General features: G+C 41.8%; 1 protein-coding gene across 1 annotated transcript in view; it reads left to right on the forward strand.

Moving 5' to 3' along the window:
• Window positions 1-26,190, forward strand: part of ESRRB (estrogen related receptor beta) — a 110,511-nt gene that overhangs the window by 76,379 nt on the left and 7,942 nt on the right. Inside the window, exons 4-5 of the mRNA XM_058167461.1 lie at window positions 17,796-17,906; window positions 20,507-20,668. Of these exons, the coding sequence (XP_058023444.1) occupies window positions 17,796-17,906; window positions 20,507-20,668 (273 nt within the window). The remainder of the gene's footprint in view (window positions 1-17,795; window positions 17,907-20,506; window positions 20,669-26,190) is intronic.

The following is a 26,190-nucleotide window of genomic DNA, read 5'->3' on the forward strand; positions in this document are numbered from 1 at the left end:
CAATGGGTGGAAACTAATCAAGGAGAGAAGCAACTTAGAACTAAGGAGAAATTTCCTGACAGAACAATTAATAAGTGGAACGACTTGCCTGCAGAAGTTGCAAATGCTCCAACACTGGAATTTTTTAAGATGTTGGATAAACATTTGTCTGAAGTAGTGTAGGGTTTCCTGCCTGGGCAGGGGGTTGGACTAGAAGACCTCCAAGGTTCAACTCTGTTATTCTATATTTTAAAATGTGGCTACCTTTAGGCAGATGGTTTACAGTTGATACAATAGGAGAGAGTAAGATTGCTTGCAGGACAATCCCAGTAAACTAATTTTGAAGTCTTGAAGGACCTGCCCAAAGTCCTAGATTTTGTTTTCAAAGCCCTGGATACAGTGCAGGACCAGGATATATCAGGCAATGCTTTGCCAGAATTGAACCTGCTCATACGAACTAATATTTGAGAGTGGTCTTGTGGTAGAATGGACTGACTGCTTATCTTTCAATCTAGTGCCTAATGCTTCTATTACTTTTTGATAATTTTTACGCTATCCAACAAGTTTGTACAATGTCCTAATGTACATGCTTCTCTCATTTGTTTTCAGTGAGGAGGATGAGGATGAGTTGCATTTCCATAATTTTGAGTGAGGTTGCAAACTGGTTAGGGCATGGATGTATCTATTTATTCAGCCTGTTTGGTTGAATAAATAGGAGTTCATTTCTCTGCAGCCCAAACCCTTTGCATTTCTCTGAATGGCATTTGCAAGGCTGAAAGAAATGTTTATAAATCAGCTAGCCTACATCCTGTCTCTTTAACACTGTCTGTGATGATGTCTGCGTTGGGATGAAACAACAGTGACCTTATTAAAGTGTTTGTCTCAAGGAGTGTCAAACAGGATGCAGGAACAGGAGGAGAACAATGTCTTGTTGGAAATTAATGAGGTAAAGTCCTTGAATGAAAAGACATATGCACAACAAGGAAAAGAGATGTGGAGGTTAAATCTTCTTGTACTTCTGTCTCTTATCTCTTCTAATACACTTAAGTTCTTTTGTGCCTCTCTAATCTGATTGAGAATGCCTAATTCCTCTGCAACCTGTGCAGTCACATTCCCAGCCAAGTACTGAGGGCAAAATGTTTAATATATATGTATATTTCTTTAGTAAATTGTGTGACTTCTTCCCTATCTTCTCCTTCCCTTATCCTGTAATGAGTCTTGGCCCTGGAGCTGAAGTTTGGGTGGTTCAATTTACTAACCAATTCTTGCTCTAAGGAAGATATGGTCAAGTTATCATAGCACTTGATGTAGCCTTGTGCAAATGTTCCCTGTTACATACCTTGAACAATTCAGGGCCAGAATCGTTAAACATGCTGATAATTCCAGAGTGGTCTAAATGTATTTGTACCTAATCCCAAACTGTGTGGTTTATTATATTTTGTGTGGCTCATGTTTTAATGTTTTATGATGTTATATTTTATTTTCAGTATTATTTGGCTGCTCTCTGTTTATTTTCCCCCCCAAAATACCAGAACTTAGCCTGAAAAGTTCCACATTAGACATTAGCATGCACCTTTGAAAAGAAAATGCATGGCAATTGGAACATAACCAGCAGAAACCGTTTTTCCTTCGTATGCATTGGTATATACATTAGCAAATACAATTTGCATACCCTTATGGCCCTCTCCACTACAACTATAAGCACATATACATTGTGTTCTCAGACAGAATGACAAACTCAATATCCATTGGGTTGAGGCAGTTGCAGATCATATTACTGTTGTAATAATATTAGTACATTACTCTAGATATATGATACGATATGATATTATATATATATATATATATATATATATATATATATATATATATATATATATATATATATATGTTTTCTGAGGTTTTCACGGGTGTTTGTATATAGGTCTTTGGTTGTTCGGGTTTTCTCCGTGTAAAATTGGAAGTGTCTTGGCGGCGTTTGAAGTCTCATTCGTCATCTTCAGGCTTCAACCGTGCTTCTGGAGCAATGTGTGATCGCAGCTGTTTCTTCCTTTTAACTGCTAGTGGGGTTTGAACTGATTGGGTGGGAGCTTGGCTGTGCTCTGATTGGATGGGGGTTTTCTGTGCTCTGATTGGCTGGGGTGTGTCCTGTGTTGGTGGGGGCTTGGTTGTGCTCAGTCTAGTCTGTGCTGCAGGGGATTTGAGCTGGTGAGCTGCATAGCTGTTGTTTGGCTTTGTGGTCGTGCTACATCTTCATAGTGGGTGTCAGTCTGCTGCATGAATGGATTGGAGGGTTTGAAATGGCTAATGTTGCAGCTGCGGTCTGGCTTCTGGTCCTTGGTCGTGCTTTATGATCAGTGTGGGTTTGGGTCTGCTTCTGGGTGGATGCGGTGGTGACATCCTGTGTGGACCTTGTGAGTGTGGGTCTGGTGTCATTCCTCGTGTTAGGGACTCGTTTGTCAATAAGGCGGTTTCCAAATGGCTGGTAGTGGGAGGTGTCATCTCGTTTGTTCATGCTGTGTGGCTTTTCTATCTCAATGGCTTCTCTGATTATTCTGTTGTTAAAGTGTTCAGTTTTGGCGATAGTTCTGGTCTTTTTAAAGTCAATATCATGTCCTGTGACTTCCAATTTTACACGGGAGAAAACCCGAACAACCAAAGACCTATATACAAACACCCGTGAAAACCTCAGAAAACAAATATATATATATATATATATATATATATATATATATATATATATATATATATATATATATAGATCTTTTCTCGCGTAAAAGACAAAGTTTCTCGTCATCTCAGGCTTCAGCCGTGCTTCTGGGAGCAAAGCTGAAGCCTGAAGCTGAACCTGAAGATGACGAATGAGACTTTGTCGAAACGTCGCCAAGACACTTCCAATTTTACGTGGGAGAAAACCCGAATAACCAAAGATCTACATACAAACACCCGCGAAAACCTCAGAAAACATATATATATAATATATATAGTGTATCCCTTTATATTATATATATTTGCTTCCCTTTATATTATTATCTTAGCTGATTGTGGCAGAAATCCAAATAATAATAATAATAATAATAATAATAATAATAATAATAATAATAATAATAATAATAATAATAATAATAATATTTTAATTTATATACCGCCCTTCTCCCGAAGGACTCAAGGCGGTTAACAGCCATATAAAAACAACAATCAAAATACATACAATACAAATAAAAATAGCTAAAAAACTTATTTAAATTTGGCCCAATTATTAAAATACATATAAGACCCTAAAATTTGAAATTGGATGCTATGAAAACCATAATAATAAATATCCTCCCCCCCCCCCAAAAAAAAGTACCATATGGATTACAGATGTAGTATTTTTGGAATTTAGGAAGAGCCAAAGGTTTCACCATTTGTATGCTATGCAAATGTGTTAAAAATTCCATATGCACGTTAAACTACTTTTTGGATGAATCTGCATTGATAAGATGAATTTTACCATTCACAAGGTAAAGACATATGATCATCTGTGTGATCAGTGTAAAACTAAGAAACAAAAAGATGAAATATAATATCTGATAGCATAGGGTGAAATATCAGTTCACTGATTATATGCAGTTATAAATCTCTTCCCCAGTCAATCAAATGATGCTAGTGAAATATTCCTGGTGTTTGGATGGGCATAACTAGGTTTTGTCTAGGCCCAAGAAGAAATGGTGTAGGGTTTCCTGCTTGGGTGGGGGGGTTGGACTAGATGACCTACAAGGTCCCTTCCAACTCTGTTAATCTGTTAAGCAGGTTCCAGTGGCTGTAAGCTTTAGGTCCTTCCCAGAGCCAGAGATATTCTATCTTAGTTCTGTGTGGTGTTGCACTCTCTCAGACAGAATTGGTACACAATTTGGATCTTCGCTTGGATTCCACGTTCCTGCTTGCGAAGGAGATACAATCAAAAAGAGTCTTTGCATAACTTTATAAAAAGAGTCTTTTGCATAAGCCAAAACAGTGTTTGTATAACTCTTCTCATTCCTTGGTTCAGGATGTGCTGCTCATGGTTATTCATGGTTTTGTCACCTTCCCCTTTAACTATTGCAATGTATTCTACCATCCTTGAAGATCATCTAGAATCTGTGCTTGGTCCAGAATCAGTGATGGGTTGCTACTGGTTTGCCCCAGATTCGGGCAAACTGGTAGCAGTGGCAGCGGGAGGCTCCGCCCACCCGCCCAGACGCTTCTATGCAGAAACATCACATGTGCGCGTGAGCGAGCGAGTGCCCACGAGCGAACCGGTAGCAACAGGTTTTGAAACCCGCCCCTGTCCAGAGAATAGGTAGTTATGTTTGCATCCATGTAACATCAGAGCTGCATTGGCTTCTTATAGGTTTCCAGGTGTAACACAAGGTTCTGGTCACTACCTAGAAAAACCACTAGATCCAAAATAAAGCCTCCCCATCAGCGAAGAAATCCAACAAAGAATCATTCCCAGAGAAATCATCCAGATGCCCTAAGCTCTATGGCCTCCCCAAGATACACAAAGAAGGAACCCCACTCAGACCCATAGTCAGCTCCATAGGCTCACCTCTACAAAACCTAGCCAAATTTCTCAAACAACTACAGCCCTATGCAGAATCCATCACCTCACACGTAAAAACTCATTCCAGTTCATAGAGATCATAAAGAAACAAAACTTACAGCCCAGCGACCTACTGTGAGCTTTGATGTCATATCCTCTTCACCCAAGTGCCAATCAAAGAAGCCTTGACAGCTATCCAAAACAAATATAACCCCCCCAAGCACATCCTAGATCTGACCAACCACTGCCTATCCAACACATACTTCATCTATAATGGACAAAAATACAAACAAGTAGAAGGAGCACCCATGGGATCACCCTCTCACCTGTCATTGCCAATCTCATGGAACACTTTGAAACCCAAGCTCTAGAAAAATCTGATCACAAACCCAAACTCTGGCTCAGATATGTGACGACACCTTCATAATCTGGCCACACGGGAAAGAAAACTTGACAACTTCCTCACACACCTCAATAGCCTACACCCCAAAATACAGTTCACCATGGAAACAGAAGTTAATAACCAACTTCCTTCCTGGATGTCTTAGTCTACAGAAAACCCAATGGCTCCCTAGGACACACCATCTACCAGAAGAAAACACACACAAACCGCTATCTGCACGCACTCACACCACCACCCAGCACAGATCAACTCAGAGCCAAGACACTCATCTCCAGAACAAAATGCTTAGCTGATGAACAACACCTAAAACCGAACTAGACACTCTCACTAACGTACTAACATCCAATGGATTCCAAAGAAATAAGATTACCAAGCTAATCCAAAAGAACCCCCACTAAAATCCAAGACAGAGAACAAGAAAACGGCACAGCCCTCCTCCCATATATAAAAGGCACCACAGACAGAATCAGCAAGATCCTCCACAAACACAACATCAAGACAGCATTCTGCACAAACAGAAAATATCCACCATCCTAAGAAACCCCAAAGACAAAATTGAGTTAGAAAATCAAGGAGTATATGAAATCCCATGCACCGCCTGCCCCACCACATACATTGGACAAACCAACAGAAGAATAAGTGCACGATTGAAGAACACAAGAACTCATTCAAAAAGAGGAACTAACTTCTTCCCTGGTCCAACACTTTAAAGTCACAGGACATGATATTGACTTTAAAAGACCAGAACTATCGCCAAAACTGAACACTTTAACAACAGAATAATCAGAGAAGCCATTGAGATAGAAAACGCCCACACAGCATGAACAAACGAGATGACACCTCCGCCTACCAGCCATTTGAAACTCACCTTATTGACAAACGAGTCCCTAACACGAGGAATGACACCAGACCCACACTCACAAGGTCCACAGGATGTCACCACCACACATCCACCCAGAAAGCAGACCCAAACCCACACTGATCATAAAGCACGACCAAGGACCAGAAGCCAGACCGCAGCTGCAACATTAGCCATTTCAAACCCCTCCAATCCATACATGCAGCAGACTGACACCCATTTACTTATTAATTTGTGTTGTTGAAGATTGTGATCTCAATTTGTGCTGTTACATGTTTTGCTTTTACGTTTTTGTGGAGTTTTGGAGAAATTATGAAGTTTTAATTTTATGTTGGCTGCTCAGAGTTGCAGGTTGGGAAACTATATACATTGCATAAACAACAACAAAAAATATTAATGTCCTGATTTGGACCTCTGATCCAAATTTAAATTGAGAAAATACAGTAAAAAGCATGGATGTCCAACCTTTTGCCTTGCCTGAGCTTCATTGAGTGAAAAGGAATTGTCTTGGACCACATATAAAATATATAATATAGTTAATAAACAACAAAATTCCTTTAAAAGTTTACAAACCTATGGGGCTGTGTTACTACTGTAACTGTCCAAGACTGCATGGGACTTGTGGACCATGGGTTGGACACGCCTGGAATAAAGTTAAGCTAATGTTACTATACTCTGTCAACAATTTTGGCAACTATTATTCTAGCCCAGGCATGTCAAACATGTGGCCCGTGGGCCGGATATGGCTCAGGCAGGCCATGCCCACCCCGGCCCCACAAGGACAAAAACAATCCTGATAACTCACGATATGGCCTGCGATGCTATTGGGTTTGACACCCCTGTATCTGGCCTAATGTTTAGGTCTGTCTAAATTTTAGGCTAGTATAGCATTATACCATTAGAATAAGTAGTCACATACTTTTTCTAATGGTATTTAAAGGCCCTCAACTGGATCCCACTTTAAAAAAATAATTTCACATCTAAGGCTTCAGTGTTTCACTATGATCTAGAAGTTCCATGAAACTCGGTGCAGCTTTCATCTCAGCATAAATGTGAAAAGATTAACCTGTAAGCCTTTATTGACTGTGTTCAAACCTGAATGTACTGATTGTGCCCTTAATAAACAAAGCTGTAGCATTTTAACTCGTACATAAATTTCTAAAATAAAATGGCAACATTTTCAGATCATTGAACAATGTTTTGTCTATGAGCCTGAATGAAAGTTCAGCATGACTTTAAGAAACAGATAAAAAGGAAGCCGATTGTCAGTGAAGTAAAATAGGAAGCACTTACAGATTCAGCCAAAAAGGAGAGTGATTTTTGCAAGTAGAATTAATTGTGATTTGAAGGTTGCAATTGTAGATTACCCAAGAATCAGACTGGTCTTCTGGGAATTGGGTCAATAACTATTGGTGTCCTCTTCATCCTGCCCAAATATTTTTTCCGCTTAAGGCAAAGTCAAGATGGCACCATCCACGCCCAGCTCTGTTTTCCAAATCAATGCCATTGTCTGCTCTCCTGTATTTGCTGCTTGAGATGGTTGCTTCATTGTGCCTAATGGTTGGGCCAGGTTGCCATGGACATTAATGAACAACTGATACAAAAGAAAAACAATTCTATTGATTTAGAAAGACAGGAAGGATAATGTTTAAGGTGTGTTATATCTTTTATCTCTAATTTGGAAGAGGAGTGAAGAATAAGATATTTATAATTTTGTGCATAAGAGCACCAAAGTGCCTACCGTTCCTGTCCTATTGTTCCCTTTCATTATATCAAATTAATACTTTTGCTTATATATATACATATTTTAGCCTATATTTTATATTTTATACATATTTTAGTCTATATATATGTAGATCTCTCACAGAATTGCAATGACGTTGTTTATTGTCATTGTCATCTTCAGGCTTCAGCTTCTGGGAGCAAAGCTGAAGCCTGAAGCTGAAGCCTGAAGATGACGAATGAGACTTTGTCAAACGTCGCCAAGACACTTCCAATTTTACGTGAGAAAACCGAATAACCAAAGATCTACATACAAACATGAAAACCTCAGAAAACATATATATATATATATATATATATATATATATATATATATATATTTGCTTCCTTTATATTATTATCTTAGCTGATTGTAGAAATCCAATTAATAATAATAATAATAATAATAATAATAATAATAATAATAATAATAATAATAATAATAATAATAATATTTTAATTTATATACCGCCCTTCTCCCGAAGGACTCAGGGCGGTTAACAGCCATATAAAAACAACAATCAAAATACATACAATACAAATAAAAATAGCTAAAAAACTTATTTAAATTTGGCCCAATTATTAAAATACATATAAGACCCTAAAATTTGAAATTGGATGCTATGAAAACCATAATAATAAATATCCTCCCCCCCCCCAAAAAAAAAGTACCATATGGATTACAGATGTAGTATTTTTGGAATTCAGGAAGAGCCAAAGGTTTCACCATTTGTATGCTATGCAAATGTGTTAAAAATTCCATATGCACGTTAAACTACTTTTTGGATGAATCTGCATTGATAAGATAAATTTTACCATTCACAAGGTAAAGACATATGATCATCTGTGTGATCAGTGTAAAACTAAGAAACAAAAAGATGAAATATAATATCTGATAGCATAGGGTGAAATATCAGTTCACTGATTATATGCAGTTATAAATCTCTTCCCCAGTCAATCAAATGATGCTAGTGAAATATTCCTGGTGTTTGGATGGGCATAACTAGGTTTTGTCTAGGCCCAAGAAGAAATGGTGTAGGGTTTCCTGCTTGGGTGGGGGGGGTTGGACTAGATGACCTACAAGGTCCCTTCCAACTCTGTTAATCTGTTAAGCAGGTTCCAGTGGCTGTAAGCTTTAGGTCCTTCCCAGAGCCAGAGATATTCTATCTTAGTTCTGTGTGGTGTTGCACTCTCAGACAGAATTGGTACACAATTTGATCTTCGCTATTTCCACGCTCCTCAGTTATGTTAAGGATACAAAAAGAGTCTTTGCATAACTTTATAAAAAGAGTCTTTTGCATAAGCCAAAACAGTGTTTGTATAACTCTTCTCATTCCTTGGTTCAGGATGTGCTGCTCATGGTTATTCATGGTTTTGTCACCTTCTGTTGTGACCCAGGTTCCTGGACCCAGACTCCTGGACTCGGATGATTCAGAAAATGAGGGAGAAGACCTGGCAAGCCCTGTTTCTCTTGAGCCCTCTCCCTCCCTGGCACCCACTCAAAGGGAGGGGCCGGCACGGCCTGATTCTCCCGGGCCTTCTTCTGATTTGGCAACGCCCCAAGAACAGTTTTGGAGGGACGCAAGATTACGAAGGCTTGATCGACGTGCGCAGCAGCGGAAGAGTTGGGACAAAGCCAAGTCATAATTGTCATGCAGTGACATCTGCAGAGACTATAAATAGGAGGCGGACTTCCTGGTTTTTGTCTCGGACAAAGCAATGAATTTGGCGAGCTAACTATTTCATGGAGGGAAGAATATATTCGTGAGTAATTCTGGCCTTATCTATAATTTCCTCGTTATCTCCAGAAACTTGGCAGGCCCGTGGGTAGACGTGGCCAGGACATGTATCTATGTAAATAAAAGGAAAAAAGGAAGGCCTCTGACGGACTCTTTGCTGGGAGTATTGGGGAAGGAAACAGAACATTTTGTCCGAGACCTGACTAAAACATCTTCCACCAAAGATGGATCAGCAGCAGGTACAGCAGCAGTTAGAGCAGCTACACGCTGCTAATCAACAGCTCCAGCAGCAAGTGGCTCACTTGGCAGGCCAACTTGCTGCCAGGAATGTGCCTGCAGCCCCCCATCCTCCCACCTCCTCCTCGCCGCAGTGCCCGATAACCGTGCCGGATAAGTTTTCTGGGCAGCCTGAGATGTTCCCGACCTTCTTGGGACAGTGCCAGCTCTACATGGCTATGAGGCCAGAGGATTTCCCAGACGACCGGGCTAAGGTGGCCTTCGTGATTAACCTTCTTCCGGCTCGGCTGCTCGATGGGCCACGCCCTCTTGCTCCAGGACAGCCCCTGCTGGCGGACCAACAGCGCTTTTGGCAGCACCTCGCACCATGTATGAGGACCCCTGCTCAATGCTGACGGCAACCAGGCGCCTTAAGGAACTCCGTCAAGGGAAACGCCTGCAGGAGTACATCGCCAATTTCGCCTTTTGTGCCAGGACTCTGACTGGAATGATGCAGCGCTGGTGGACGTTCCAGGAGGGACTCTCAGAGGAATTGCAAGACGAGCTGGCCCGCGTGGAGGCGCCAGCGGACCTCGACAACTTGGTGCCCTTTGTCTCCGCCTCGATGCCCGTCTGCACGGCGACCGTCCCGTCGCACCCCGGGACCCTCCGCCGACATCTGCACCCCACTTCCTGCACCACCAGCACCCAGGGTCGCCCCACGCTTTGTAACCGCTGCGGAAGAGCCCATGGAGTTGGGAGCGGCCAGACCTCGCCTAACAGCCCAGGAGCGGAACCGAGGCGCCAAGGGGATTGTGCCTGTACTGTGGGGAGCCCGCCACGCCGCTTCTTGCCCCAGAAAGCGGCACGACGCCGGTCCCGAATCACAGCGTGACCAATCGAATGGAGCAGGCCCGACCTCGGGAAACCCTAGGTCGGGCACGCACAAGCCCCCACTGGACGCTATGGAAGTAGACTCTGGGCCCCTCGGCATCTGATTCTGGACACACGGATATGGTTGGGGAACCAGTCGGACGGGCTCCAGGCGCATGCGCTGGTGGACTCAGGGCCACAACAAACTTTATGGACCAGGCCTTTGTGACCCAGTTTGCGGTCCCGTGGTTCCGTGGACCCTCCGATGCGGTAGAGACAATTGATGGGCGAGAACTGGTGTCCGCCCCATTAAATTCGCCACCCAGCCTTTGCGCCTGGCTATTGGGGACCATGAGGAGGCGATCCAGTTTTATGTCACGGCGGACCTTCATTTTCCCTTGGTCCTTGGGTTGGCCTGGCTTCGACCCACGATCCTCAGGTGGCCTGGTCGCGAACGCCATCTCTTTCCCGAGTCTGCAGTGCGTCGATCACATCCGCCACACCTGTGCCGGCCAGAACGTCCCCACCGCTGCCATCACCTTGCCTCCTGAGCTGACGGACTTCGCCGACGTGTTCAGCGAGAAGGAGGCGGACCGACTACCCCCGCATCGGCCCTACGATTGCCCCGTGGACCTTCTGCCCAACGCACCACTGCCTGTGGGACGCCTGTATTCCATGTCGGAGCCCGAGTTGGCCGCCTCAGGGACTTCCTGGACAAAAACCTGGCCCGAGGGTTCATCCGCCTTCAAAGTCCCTCTCTCGGCCCCGGTCCTCTTTGTGAAGAAGAAGACAGGGACTTGCGCCTATGCTGTGATTACCGCCGGCTAAACGCCATTACGGTGCGGAATCGCTACCCCTGCCGCCATCCCGAGCTACTGGAAAGGTTGCCGGGAGCCCCCGATCTCCACCAAGCTCGATCTCCGGGGGGCCTACAACCTGGTGCGGATACGAGAAGGAGACGAATGGAAGACGGCATTCGGCACCCGATACGGACACTACGAATACACTGTCATGCCATTTGGGTTGACCAATGCTCCCGCCGTTTTTCAGCACTTCATGAACGACGTGTTCCGAGACATGTTGGATCGGTTCGTGGTTATCTACCTGACGACATCCTGATTTACTCCCGGTCCAGGAAAGCCACCTTCGACACGCCAGTCTGGTTCTGCAACGCTATGGAGCAACAACTCAATGCGGCTGGAGAAATGCGTCTTCTTCCGGACTTCCATAGAATTCCTCGGGCATATCATCTCGCCCGAGGGCATAGCCATGGACCCATGTAAAGTAGAAGCTTTGTGTAGCTGGGAAGCCCCTCGTCGGGTGAAGGATGTTCAGCGCCTACTGGGCTTCGCCAACTACTACCGGACCTTCATCCCGGGCTTCGCCACACTGACAGCTCCACTTACCCAGCTCCTCAGGAAGAAGGTTGCATTCCGGTGGGGTCCCCCGCAGCAAGAAGCATTCACAGCCCTCAAGAAAGCCTTCACACGGAACCCGTCCTGAGGCATCCCGACCCGCCCGCCTTTGTGGTGGAAACGGACGCGTCCAATGTGGCTCTGGGAGCGGTGCTGCTACAGGCTCCGACGAATGGCGGCACACTTTTTCCCGCGCTTACTACTCCCGGAAACTCAACCTTCCGAGCGCAACTACACTATCTGGGAAAAGAGTTGCTGGCTATCAAGGCTGCATTCGAGGCTTGGCGACACCATCTGGAGGGGGCCCGACATCAGGTGGAGGTCCGAACGGACCATCGGAATCTCGAGCACCTCACCACAGCTCGGAAGTTAAACCAGCGGCAGATCCGGTGGTCGTTGTTTTTTGCCCGGTTCAACTTCCGCGTGACCTACATTCCCAGCGGTCACAACCGGAGGGCGGATGCCCTGTCCCGAAGCCAGAGTACCTCTGCGCCAAGGACCCCTTCCTCCACGGACAGTGCTGCGGCAGAAGCCTTGGCCGCAGCACGGGAGCCAGTGGACTTGCGGGCCCAGGTGCGAGGCGAGCGCCAGGACGCCTGGTCGCAGCAAAGGAGAGCGGAGGTGGCCCCCACGCCTCCTTGGACCTTGGAGGAGGACTTACTCAAGTTTCGGGGGCGATTATATGTACCCACAGGACCACTCCGAGCCCTCGACATGACCCAGTGCCACGACAACCCTGCAGCAGGACATTTTGGGTTCTTCAAGACCCTCCACCTGGTGACACGGACCTTTGGTGGTTCGAGTGCGGCATGATATACATGCCTACGTGACATCCTGCGTACCGTGCCGGCAAGCCAAGACCGCCACGGGGCCCCTCCCGGCTCCTCCAACCCTTGCCGACACCCGACAGACCCTGGGGCGATCTCTATGGATTTCCTGACAGACCTGCCGCCGTCCTCTGGGTTCACCACGGTGCTGGTGGTGGTGGACATGCTCACCAAGATGGCACACTTCATCCCATGCCGCGGACTGCCCACAGCCGCAAAACGCCCGCCTCTTTCTGCAGCACATCTTCCGCCTCCATGGTCTACCGGACAGGGTGGTTTCGGACCGGAGTTCAGTTCACAGCCCGCTTCTGGAAGAGCCTGATGGCGCGTTGGAGGTGCAGGTATGTCTGTCGTCATCGCACCATCCGGAGACCGACGGGGTACAGAGAAGGTCATCGGTATACTGGAACAGTATCTCCGTTGCTTCATCAACCAGCAACAGGACAACTGGGCCGACTACCTGTCTCTGGCGGAGTTTGCTTTTAACAACTCTCAGCACACCTCTACTCAGATGACCCGTTCTTTGCCAATGTGGGTACCATCCGCGCTCTTCCTCTGGCACCACCGGACTCTCCTGTTCCCGAACGCAGACCTTCCTGACGGAATTGCATGCGGTCCAACAGTTGGTACGCCAGCAGCTGAATCGGGCAAAGGAGGACTACAACGGTCCGCTGACCGCTCCCGACGGGCAACGGACCCGCTGGCAGTTGGAGACCGGGTGTGGCTCTCCACCAAACACCTCCCGTCCGACCAGCCGGTAAAGAAGTTGGACCACCGATTCATCGGCCCGTTCCCTGTCGAGGCAGTCATCAACCCGGTAGCCTACCGACTGACCCTGCCACGATCCATGCGGATCCACCCCGTTTTTCACCGGTCCCTTCTGGTTCCTGAGGCCACACCGAGTCCCCTTCGGTGCCCAACAGCACCCGTCACTGTCGCCGAGGACGGGTCGGAGGAATACGAAGTCCACAGCGTACGAGACTCTCGCTGGCTAAAGGGTCGTTTCCAATATTTGATCGCGTGGAAGGGATACGGGACTGATTTCTCCTGGGTAGATGCCTCCGACGTTCATGCCCTGACCTGGTGCAGGCCTTCCATGAGCAGAACCCAGCCCGACCGCATCCCGATCGTCAGCCCCGGGGGAAGGGCCCTGCGGTGAGGGATAGTGTTGTGACCCAGGTTCCTGGACCCAGACTCCTGGACTCGGATGATTCAGAAAATGAGGGAGAAGACCTGGCAAGCCCTGTTTCTCTTGAGCCCTCTCCCTCCCTGGCACCCACTCAAAGGGAGGGGCCGGCACGGCCTGATTCTCCCGGGCCTTCTTCTGATTTGGCAACGCCCCAAGAACAGTTTTGGAGGGACGCAAGATTACGAAGGCTTGATCGACGTGCGCAGCAGCGGAAGAGTTGGGACAAAGCCAAGTCATAATTGTCATGCAGTGACATCTGCAGAGACTATAAATAGGAGGCGGGACTTCCTGGTTTTTTGTCTTGGACAAAGCAATGAATTTGGCGCGAGCTAACTATTTCATGGAGGGAAGAATATATTCGTGAGTAATTCTGGCCTTATCTATAATTTCCTCGTTATCTCCAGAAACTTGGCAGGCCCGTGGGTAGACGTGGCCAGGACATGTATCTATGTAAATAAAAGGGGAAAAAAAAGGAAGGCCTCTGACGGACTCTTTGCTGGGAGTATTGGGGGAAGGGAAACAGAACACCTTCCCCTTTAACTATTGCAATGTATTCTACCATCCTTGAAGATCATCTAGAATCTGTGCTTGGTCCAGAATCAGTGATGGGTTGCTACTGGTTTGCCCCAGATTCGGGCAAACTGGTAGCAGTGGCAGCGGGAGGCTCCGCCCACCCGCCCAGACGCTTCTATGCAGAAACATCACATGTGCGCGTGAGCGAGCGAGTGCCCACGAGCGAACTGGTAGCAACAGGTTTTGAAACCCGCCCCTGTCCAGAGAATAGGTAGTTATGTTTGCATCCATGTAACATCAGAGCTGCATTGGCTTCTTATAGGTTTCCAGGTGTAACACAAGGTTCTGGTCACTACCTAGAAAATTCTTCATAGCACAGAGTGAGAACAGGGACTGCTTATCTTCGATTATATCTACCTCAATCATGACATCTAACCGAGAAAGCATATATTGGGTTTCTTTATTAATCTAAATCTAATATCTTCTAATGGACTCCGAAGGCATGCCTTTACTGATAAAGCACCTGCCCTTTGGAATAACATAGTCATCTTTTCTTTCACTCCCCAAGTTTTAGATGGCCCTGTTGGTCTTAAATAAGACTTTAAAACTTGGTTTTTATCCACTGGATCAATGAATTCACTGGATCAGGATGTTAGTAATCCCAATGTCAGGGTTTCAAGGAACACCCCCAATGAAATAAAGCTCTGAGGCTTGAGGTTCCTCAAAGTTCCAATTTATTAGAGATGTCATGTTGGCACAGCTGGGGAAACCCGAAATTGAAAGCTTCCAGGTTTTCCACACCCAGTTGACAGTTCACAGCCCTTCCCCACCCCACAAGTTCATCACATTGTCCAATCAACTCTTCACACTCAATTGGATACAATCTTCAGGCAGTCTACATCAGACTCAGGCAAAAGTTCTTGAATACAGAATGTTGTTATGACTAGCTTTCTACTGCTCCAAAAACAACTCCCTCCCAACTTCCCCATCTAAAATATGTGGCAGTTAAGAAGCAAAAAGAAAATTGCCTTCCAAAACTGACACCCATTTACTTATTAATTTGTGTTGTTGAAGATTGTGATCTCAATTTGTGCTGTTACATGTTTTGCTTTTATGTTTTTGTGGAGTTTTGGAGAAATTATGAAGTTTTAATTTTATGTTGGCTGCTCAGAGTTGCAGGTTGGGAAACTATATACATTGCATAAACAACAACAAAAAATATTAATGTCCTGATTTGGACCTCTGATCCAAATTTAAATTGAGAAAATACAGTAAAAAGCATGGATGTCCAACCTTTTGCCTTGCCTGAGCTTCATTGAGTGAAAAGGAATTGTCTTGGACCACATATAAAATATATAATATAGTTAATAAACAACAAAATTCCTTTAAAAGTTTACAAACCTATGGGGCTGTGTTACTACTGTAACTGTCCAAGACTGCATGGGACTTGTGGACCATGGGTTGGACACGCCTGGAATAAAGTTAAGCTAATGTTACTATACTCTGTCAACAATTTTGGCAACTATTATTCTAGCCCAGGCATGTCAAACATGTGGCCCGTGGGCGGATATGGCCCAGGCAGGCCATGCCCACCGCGGCCCCACAAGGACAAAAACAATCCTGATAACTCACGATATGGCCTGCGATGCTATTGGGTTTGACACCCCTGTATCTGGCCTAATGTTTAGGTCTGTCTAAATTTTAGGCTAGTATAGCATTATACCATTAGAATAAGTAGTCACATACTTTTTCTAATGGTATTTAAAGGCCCTCAACTGGATCCCACTTTAAAAATAATTTCACATCTAAGGCTTCAGTGTTTCACTATGATCTAGAAGTTCCATGAAACTCGGTGCAGCTTTCATCTCAGCATAAATGTGAAAAGATTAACCTGTAAGCCTTTATTGACTGTGTTCAAACCTGAATGTACTGATTGTGCCCTTAATAAACAAAGCTGTAGCATTTTAACTCGTACATAAATTTCTAAAATAAAATGGCAACATTTTCAGATCATTGAACAATGTTTTGTCTATGAGCCTGAATGAAAGTTCAGCATGACTTTAAGAAACAGATAAAAAGGAAGCCGATTGTCAGTGAAGTAAAATAGGAAGCACTTACAGATTCAGCCAAAAAGGAGAGTGATTTTTGCAAGTAGAATTAATTGTGATTTGAAGGTTGCAATTGTAGATTACCCAAGAATCAGACTGGTCTTCTGGGAATTGGGTCAATAACTATTGGTGTCCTCTTCATCCTGCCCAAATATTTTTTCCGCTTAAGGCAAAGTCAAGATGGCACCATCCACGCCCAGCTCTGTTTTCCAAATCAATGCCATTGTCTGCTCTCCTGTATTTGCTGCTTGAGATGGTTGCTTCATTGTGCCTAATGGTTGGGCCAGGTTGCCATGGACATTAATGAACAACTGATACAAAAGAAAAACAATTCTATTGATTTAGAAAGACAGGAAGGGATAATGTTTAAGGTGTGTTATATCTTTTTATCTCTAATTTGGAAGAGGGAGTGAAGAATAAGATATTTATAATTTTGTGCATAAGAGCACCAAAGTGCCTACCGTTCCTGTCCTATTGTTCCCTTTCATTATATCAAATTAATACTTTTGCTTATATATATACATATTTTAGCCTATATTTTATATTTTATACATATTTTAGTCTATATATATGTTTATATGATGTGTTGTTTTTATGTCAATGTTTGCGTATACTGTTGTGACAAAAAAGAAAAGAAAAAAGAAATACCGGTAATATATATTCATTACTATTCAGTGAAAGAAAACTTAAAATAGTTTTACCCAATTTTAAAGTTAATTAATAATGCAATTTTAAGACTTTTTTCTTATGGGGCTGATTGTTTGAAAACTATATTTAGATTAGTTGACATATATACAGAAATTAATGGAAATAAAACAGTATTACTGAATGGGAAAAATACATTTGTTTTTTTAGATTATTACAAGTATATTATCAAAGATAGTTTGCCATATGGGGCATTTTTTGTAGAAAAGGAAGATGAAATCTTCTCTCACAATTTTTGCTCTCAGAAATCTGGGTTTTAGAAACTATTAGCTGGCTAATTTGTTGAAAAAGTTATTTAATTCCTGAGTCACTTCAGGAATAACAACTGAGCTTTGCCTCCATTTTATATACCAAACTTGGAAGAAGCTGTTTTCCCTGTCCAATTAACTGTCAAAGAATTGCAGTAAATATGTATATACAATATAAATATATATACATATATTTTATGCTTTTATCTAAACTGTTAATCTTGGAAGCCATTTTATGTATATTCGACAGTTAAACTAGGAATATGTTCCTCCTCCCCTTTCTTTGTACTATCGATCTTTTCTCCATTTATAATTGCTATTGATGGTAAAGAAATGTCCCTCCCCCCTTGCAGAATCGTATGTAAGATTCTTAAGATCTCGTTCTTTTGCTTGCAGGAGTGCGTTTGGATCGAGTGCGTGGGGGCCGCCAGAAGTACAAAAGAAGACTGGACTCCGAAAGTAGTACTTATCTGAGTTTACAGATTTCCCCTCCAGCCAAAAAACCATGTAGGTGCCTGTTGCACACTCTCTTTATGGATTAAACCTTCAATTTTCATTGAACTCCTTAACTTTTCGTTGAGAGAATCAAATTCTCAATAATTTTAATTATACAGCAATTAAATAGCATGGCCTACATAAGGTCATCCGAGGCTATAGTGTGCAAGTCTAAAGCTAAATTGAACATTATATAGAAAGCATTTCCACTGACACAACTAACATTTTCTTCCATCTTTTCTTTCTGGGTCTCTCAATTCTGTTTTTCATGGGATAGCAGAATAAATTTGGGAGATGAGTCAGAATGGGAGGGCAGGGTTGATTCAACAGTGGAGGCCATTCTGACAATAAAAGTATTATGTTTGCATGATCATAGTTTATGAAAAATGGAAAATATTTGTATAAATATGAGGACACTATTATTTCCCAGCTCCTGTAGCCTTTTAGACATCAACCTCCACACAGATATGATAACCTACCATCACCAATTCTTTTTTTGGGGTGTTGTTTTAAAAACTTGCTAATTTATCAGCTTGTTCATTGCTGATTTTCTTATTTTTTTAAGTATTTCATGATAAGACATGGGGGTGGTAATGATATTTAATTTTAGAAGCATTTGGCAAACTACAAAAATAGTTCTAATGCTGACACCAAATGGACATTTAGCTTGATGTTTTCACCTCTATGAGGCATATACTTTAATTATAATCCTTCTCCATCGTCAATATATTTCTTTTATTGCTTGTGAATTAATTATCTAGTACCATAGACTAACATAGCTCTTTTCCTACAATAACTAGGCCAGGATTTGGCAAATTATCTCACTGCAACCATGTATGGCCCCAAAACTTTCCTTTTTCCACCCAGAACCTCCTCTGATTGTGATTGCTGAAAATCAGTGTGTACATAAACACAAGAAATTGTGATAAGAGATCTAAAATAAGCTTAATATAATTAAAGTAAACATTTAAAAAACTGCCCATTCTTAAAATTTCAATCCATATATGTAAGATGATTCAAACCACTGTTGGGATCCCTTCTTACCTCCCAATTCTCTCCCTTCTCATTTCTAAATTAATGCTATTCCTGACCTCTAAATGTTGCCCATCCCTAATTTAATGGGTCCTCTTAACAACTTGGTTCATCTTGAAATTATATATGTGCAGAAAATATAGAGGAAAAAAATAAGGCCCTCCCTCAGTGTTAGGGGTGTTGTCCTCATTAGAGAACATTAGAGAATCTATGTTGCTTCTGCAGTTTCTGTAATTAATAGATTCAACAAGATCAGAAAAATTATGTTCTGTGTGCATGTACTAACAGAATCTAATGCACTGTACATAAAAATTGCTCATATGAATAATTAGAAAAATATATAAAGACAAGTGAGAAATGAATCATAATCCATTTGTATTTTCTCCCAGGCACAGGGTTAAGGTTGATGGCTTTTTTCTTTTTCTTTTTTTGTATCCTCACTTTATTTCAGGAGAGTTCCATTTTCTCTGTAGAAAATATGCACTAATATAGGTACCCTAACAAAATTTGTTTCAATATAACACTGATTAGTTACAATATTCACCATTTTCAGAAATGGAACTTGATTTTTATATAAGAATCTTAAAGATATCGGTAATTACCTTAAATTTATCAAGAATTATCCTAAAGTAAGATGGGTGGTTAAAACATTTTATAAGTAGATAAATTAACATGAGTAAAGATATGTGAGGATCAGGAAAGGGTCACAACTTGGTGGTAGGATATATAGTTTGCCTACTTACAGTAATTTTACAGGCTCAGCATGATATTTCCATTTTAAAAGGGCCCAATATCAGGTGAAGAATTGCCCAGTGAGTTGCAAGATAAAAGTAATATATTTCTAATACATTTCAAATAACGTATCCAAAACAAACAGAGGACCAATGTGACCAAGGCCCAAGTAGGGTTTACTAAACACAATTCAGTCCTCAACAAACTTATTATATTAAAACAGCTGAGAATTTATTCATTCTCAGCTTTGTCCTAAACAAAATTCTTAATAACCAGTCCATCAGTCTTATCACCAACCTTTGATGTCTTTGGCAACCTGCCAAAAGCTTTTCTTGGCAAAAAACCCCACAAAGTTCAAGAGACGCTGACAAGAAGCACGGAAATCAATGTTGCTTTTCTACAAAGAACCCAACGGTTCATTGCTGCTCTTTTAAGCCTTATGGGAATGGCCAATCATCTTCTGGCCTTACTCCCGAGTTGTCCCTTTTTTTCTTTAGCTGCTCTTGCCTTCTGGCAGCTCTTCATATGCGTGCACTAGGAACAGGCTCCTCCTGTTCCTCTGCCTCTCTGCTGTCCGCCTCTGGAGGCTCCGGAGTCCGCGTACCACTCCCAGATGGCCCTGGCCCCATCTCTGCCTCTGATGCAGAGCCCTCATCTGGGCCTTCCCCTGACTCCAGGACTGGCCCATTATCCTCCCCAGCCTCCTCACTGTCCGACTCCACTGCCAGCTCCGCAGGCTGCCGGCGGACCACAACAAGTCTTGCTCTCTCTTTTGTAAAGATTTTAAATTTTTTTAGTTGCAGGAGTTCACTACAAGTATATTCTAATTTCTGCTTTGGGATTTGCAGTGACTAAAATAGTTTCCCACTTGCTGGTGGCAGAGCCAGAGAAGATTTATGCTATGCCTGACCCTTCCATGCCGGAAAGTGACATCAAAGCGTTGACAACACTCTGTGACTTGGCAGACAGAGAACTTGTTGTGATCATTGGCTGGGCAAAGCACATCCCAGGTAAGAAGGGAGAGCTAAGATGGACACAAAGTGAGGACAAAATTATTCACGTAAACTGTAACGGATCTTTGTTTGCTGAATGGCACAGGAGCAATTCACTCTTCTTTAGCATGTCATGAATAACAAAATGTTTCTTTCTGTTGTTGCTTTCAAGATGTGGAAGGGGAAACATACATTTTGGACTAAAAAGGAAATCTATGAGTTCCACTTTCTAATGTCACCAGGATGAACAGGAAGTGGAAACAAAACTGTGCAAATATATCTAGTTCATTGTTATTGTGTTGTTTCTGTTTTCTGAGCTAATGCACATAGATGTATACAGGGAAAATCTGCATTCTTTAGCAGACAAAGGTTACAGGAGGACAGTTTGTAGCTTCAATATCCTTTTTGCTTGTAGTATGATTTCCAGCACAATTATTGATTTATGTGTATAAATTAATGTATCCATAGCTCCTGGCGATTGCACTATCTATTTAGCTTTGACCTGAAAAACTGGAGTATATAGAGATTTGGAGAAAGAGGTCAGTCTTTAGATACTGCTTCTCAGCAAATCTTAATCCTGGTAGTACTCTTCTTGAAGGAGACCTGTTCTGTTAGGGATTACACTGCTCACTAGTTGCACAATCTGCTAGGACCTGATTCAGCACAAACCGAGTTAGGCTATTGATTAAGGCAACTCAGCCTGAAGACCCAAGGGCTGAAGAGAATTAATAGAGAGGATAATCATGGGCCAAAGCGGACTATGGCTTCTGTAAAGCTCACACCAATTATTTCATTTTGATATGGTTCTTCCTGCCTGAGAATTCCTGAGATCATTTTGTAGTTAACCAGACACTCTGTTGCTCAGATGGACTTTTAATTGCAGCAATACAACATTTTTAAATTGCTGGGACATATACTGTGCATTGCATGTATCTACCTAAAATATATGGAGCATTTCCCAGATAATAAATTTATTGATTTTCTGGATACAATGTGAACTGCTGTTGTCTTTCTCTAGTCCACAGTTGACTGCAGCCTTCTCTATTATTTATTAAAGCAAAGTGCGCCATTTTGTAAAATTTTGCAGTCTATTATTTGAAAATTGGCATATAACTTAAACAATTTGTTCCTTGAATAATGAATCATTTCTGGATATCATTTTGCATTTGGGGATAAAAATTCTGAACATATAATTCACTTGCTAGTCCTTTGTTATTGGCATAGGCATAGGTGAAATAATGAAGATGATTGTTTTAATGAAATTAGTGAAATTGAATTGGGAAACATGTGGATGGTCATGAGAGGCTATAGGTACATTTGTCTAGTGGCAGATCTGATCCAAGTCTTTAAACAAACATCTACCAACTCAGTGCATCATAACTTCCCCTCCCCCCAGCATCTGGAGGAGCTAGAAAAGTGGGGAAGGGTGGGGCTGGAAGGATGGAAGTGATGAAACATCACAACAACATGATTCAAAACTGTGAGTGACATACTATGTCAAGCGTTAGAACACAAGTGCATAATAATGACTTTTTTCTCATGAGTTCAAAGCATGTGTGTCATCATTTTGATGCCATTGCAGTTTGCTGTAGGCATCCATATTTGTATTGTAATATTTTCAACAGGAGATAATACACTAAAGTACTTTATACAACATTTATTTAAACTGTACTTTCATTAACAAAATTTAGCAGTCTGACCTGATTTTTCAATTCAATTATTTGCATTCCCTGTTAACAAAGAATTATATGTCCATCAATAATATTTAGTCGAAAGGAAGACCTCAACTACATGTAATACTATATAATTGCACTCATGTGAATTTCTTTTAAACTTGGCATAGTGAAACTTCCCTTTTGTTTGCCAGAACACTTAGACCTTTGTGTGTATATACAATGCACACATTTTAAGTCTTATTAATTCCAAAAACCTGCCTCTAGAAGTTCCTTATTCTAGTGCAAACTCACAGTATCAAACTATGAGAGCAAAAAAAACCAATTTTCTGAATATATCAAAATATTGTATGTGTTTATGGGATTTATCAAATATTATTCAGAGTTACAGAATAACAGAGGTGGAAGAAGCCTTGGAAGACTTGTAGTCCAATCCTATGCTCAAGCAGAAGACCCTATACTATTTCAAACCAATGACTGTCCATTCTCATCTTAAAAACCTCTAGTGATGGAGCACCCACGATTTTTGAAGGCAAACCATTCTACTGATTAATTATTCTCACCAAAAAAATATTTCTCCTTAATTGTACGTTGGATCTCTCTTTGTTAAGCTTTCATTCATTATGTCTTGTCCTGCTCTCAGGTGCTTTGGAGAATAATTTGACTCCCTCCTATCAGTGACAGCCCCTCAAATACTTGAAGACTTCTTATCATTTCATCCCTAGTCCTTCTCTTTGTTAGACTAAACATTCTCAGATCCCAATATATATAGTGTATTGGATAGTGACCAAAATTAGATGCAGTATTCCAGATGTGATCTCACTAGTGGAGTACAAAGCAGCACTATCACTTCTCATGATCTTGATATTATCCCTGTGTTGATGCCACTAGGTTTGTGATGGCATATCAGTGAGCACACGAGCGTTGCCCTAGCTCAGCTCTGGCACGCATGTGCACACTGGCCAACTGATTTTTGGGCCTTCCAAACCTATCGGAAGTCAAGAAACAGGCTGCTTCCGGCCTCCTGAGGGCCTCCAGGGGATGAGGAAGGCCTGTTTTTCACTCTCCCCGGGCTCCAGAGGCTTTCTAGGAGCCTGGGGAGGGTGAAAACAGCCTTCCCCATCCCACCCCGGAGCCCGGAAAAGGACCTTTTGCTGACTTCCAGTGGGACCTACTGGGTCCACCATGCCATCACGTGCCAAAAGCAAGGGGAGTGTGTGGGGGGGGGTCGCGTGCACATGTGTGGGGAGGTGGGGTGCATTGAATTATGGTTGTGGGCATGCACACACGGGACCCCCCGGGCGACACGACAGTAAAAAGGTTACCCATCACTGCATTAGGACATTAACTTTTTTGGCAGCTGCAGCAGCACACTGCTGGAGTATAAAGCAGTGCTTCCATTCTCATGATCTTAATACTATCCCTCTGTTAATGCATTAGCTATTTTGGCAGCTGCAGCACACTGCTGGCTCATACTTAAGTGACTAGGACTTCTCATTGCTGTATATAGGTGGTACCTGTATAGAACAGGTACCACCTATTCTATTCCTGTGCATTTGGTCTTTTACTTTTCTCATCACTGAACTGCATTTCATCCCTTCCAGCTACTAATGACTGGAATGTTGCTTCCACTTCCACGATAGATCTCTGCAAGAAGAAGAAATGTCTGTTGAGATGTTGTGATGAGAGGGGCTCTCCCAAGGTGCCTATTTTGCTAAGAAGGTGAAAGCTACACACAGGATGAAATACAGTTAGTGGAATGACAGCAACTGTGTCTATAGCGATCTCAGATGCTATAATTACATCTCTCTTTATTACAGCTGCTAATGGCCCTCCAGGATGACAGAAATTATAATAAATTAACAGATTATGAACTTTACTTGCTACAAATTATGCATTTCTCTCTTTGAAAACTCTGGCTTTCAAATGCTGAAAAAGAATGTAACATTATGACTTCATGAACTTAAACACTACCGTTTTAATTGAAGAGTTTTGACATTCTTCTAGGGGGTTCTTCCGAGAGAAGGAGCACCGGTCCAGAAAAAAACATTAAAAGCTGCTTAGAAAAAAATTAAACATTTAACTTTGATCAAATAAGTCAACCTTACAAATAATTTTGCTTTTAAAAGTGCTAATGTTATTCCTTTTAAGTAACATTCCAGAAGTTTATTTCCAGATAGCAAAGTTATACGATTTAAGTTCTTAAACCTATATGAAACTTCTTTAACTGAGGATTAAAGAACATCAGTGTAATAAAAGTTGTCCTTCTGTAGATTCTTAATATCCAAAAAGCAATTTACAGGCCATTTCCCGTGAAAAAGATTAAGAAAAGAAATGGTCCAACCTGGTGTGTCTTTGAAGATTCTGAACCACAGCTTGGACAAAACTGATTTTCCTGGCTCCCAGAGCAGCAGTTTTGAACTTTGTATCTGATTCTGGTCTTTCATTTGAAATAGTTGCATGATATGCCTTTATGATTTTTATAAACCAATCATAGTATACAGAGATATCTACTATTTGCCCCTATCTCCCATCTTATTGGTGACATTCTGTCACTGAATATGAAAGCCCTATCTTAGGTGTCTTGTCTAAGACTTATTAATAGATCAAATGTTTCTATCATTTTTAAATGATACCAATTTCCTGTAATCTTCATAAATTTGATTATCCATGCATGAAATCTTTTTCATCATCTTTTCTTTTATGTGTCCTGAACTTTAAGCTAATGATTCACCTACAATGATCTTTTTAAAACATAATAAATTAGTCAACTGAATCTTTCTAATAAAAAATGTTCTAATCTAGAATGCTAATCTTTGAAAAAAATAAAGCCCTCAAGTCAAACTTGATTCTTGGTAACTACATCCATGCATTTTCTTGGCAGTGGCATCGAAGTAATTGGCCATGATACAATATCTTTCTTTCTTGTTTAACTTCCCAATCCAATCTACAAACCTGAAATTTCCTGGGAGTTCTCCATCTAAATATTGCAGTAAGGCTTAAATTCTTTAGTTTCTAATCTGCCATTTTTTTAAAAAAAATTCAGATTGACTGTATGAGCTGATTTAAAACATAAAATGATTGCACTTCCAAATGGATTTAGAAAGATGTAAACATGGGTTGGAAACTTGAAAGATTTTTGTTTATGGGAAAAAGCACACTTTTTATGCATCAGTTTGAAAGTCCAAATCAATTCAGTTTTCCAAATCAATTCAAAAATTCAAATATGAGTGGCTTGATTTTTCAAAAACCAAAACTCCAAATCAAGTTGGTTCAACTTTACAAATCAATTTAGGAATTTGAATCAGATCAAACCTGATTTGCATTATTGAACATGAATTGCAGCAAATTCATATACAGTAAACTCTTGATTCTCCAGACCTCCATTAAGCATACTCTTGGTGCAATAGCAAAAAAATTACTACAGTAGACAATGTGTGTTGTTTCTGAAGAATTGGACAATTTACATAATGTACCATAAGTCATTTGTGTCAATTAGTGACATTTGTGTAATTATGAAAATCACATGTTTACATCATCTAAATCACTCTTCCTGACACAAATATGCAAATGTCAATTCTGTAATTGGGCAGTTGGTATAAATTATATCAATGATACAAATTTGGATTTAACAGATATTTGGATTTTATGGACATTTCTTTCCTCTTAAACAGCTAATTAAGTCAAGATTTTATAAAATGCAACATTGGACATTTGCTTTTAGTTTCTTTTCTTATATTTAATTATAGTTTTTCTTCTTATGGGAAGTAAACAAAGTCTCCCATGTTTCCTCTTCAAATTTTGCATTGGAAAGATGGGAAATGAAATCACTACAGTGGAGTCTCAGAAAAGATGCAGTGCATTACA

This window comes from Ahaetulla prasina, chromosome 1 (assembly GCF_028640845.1).
Source record: "Ahaetulla prasina isolate Xishuangbanna chromosome 1, ASM2864084v1, whole genome shotgun sequence".
Taxonomy (NCBI): Eukaryota; Metazoa; Chordata; class Lepidosauria; order Squamata; family Colubridae; genus Ahaetulla; species Ahaetulla prasina.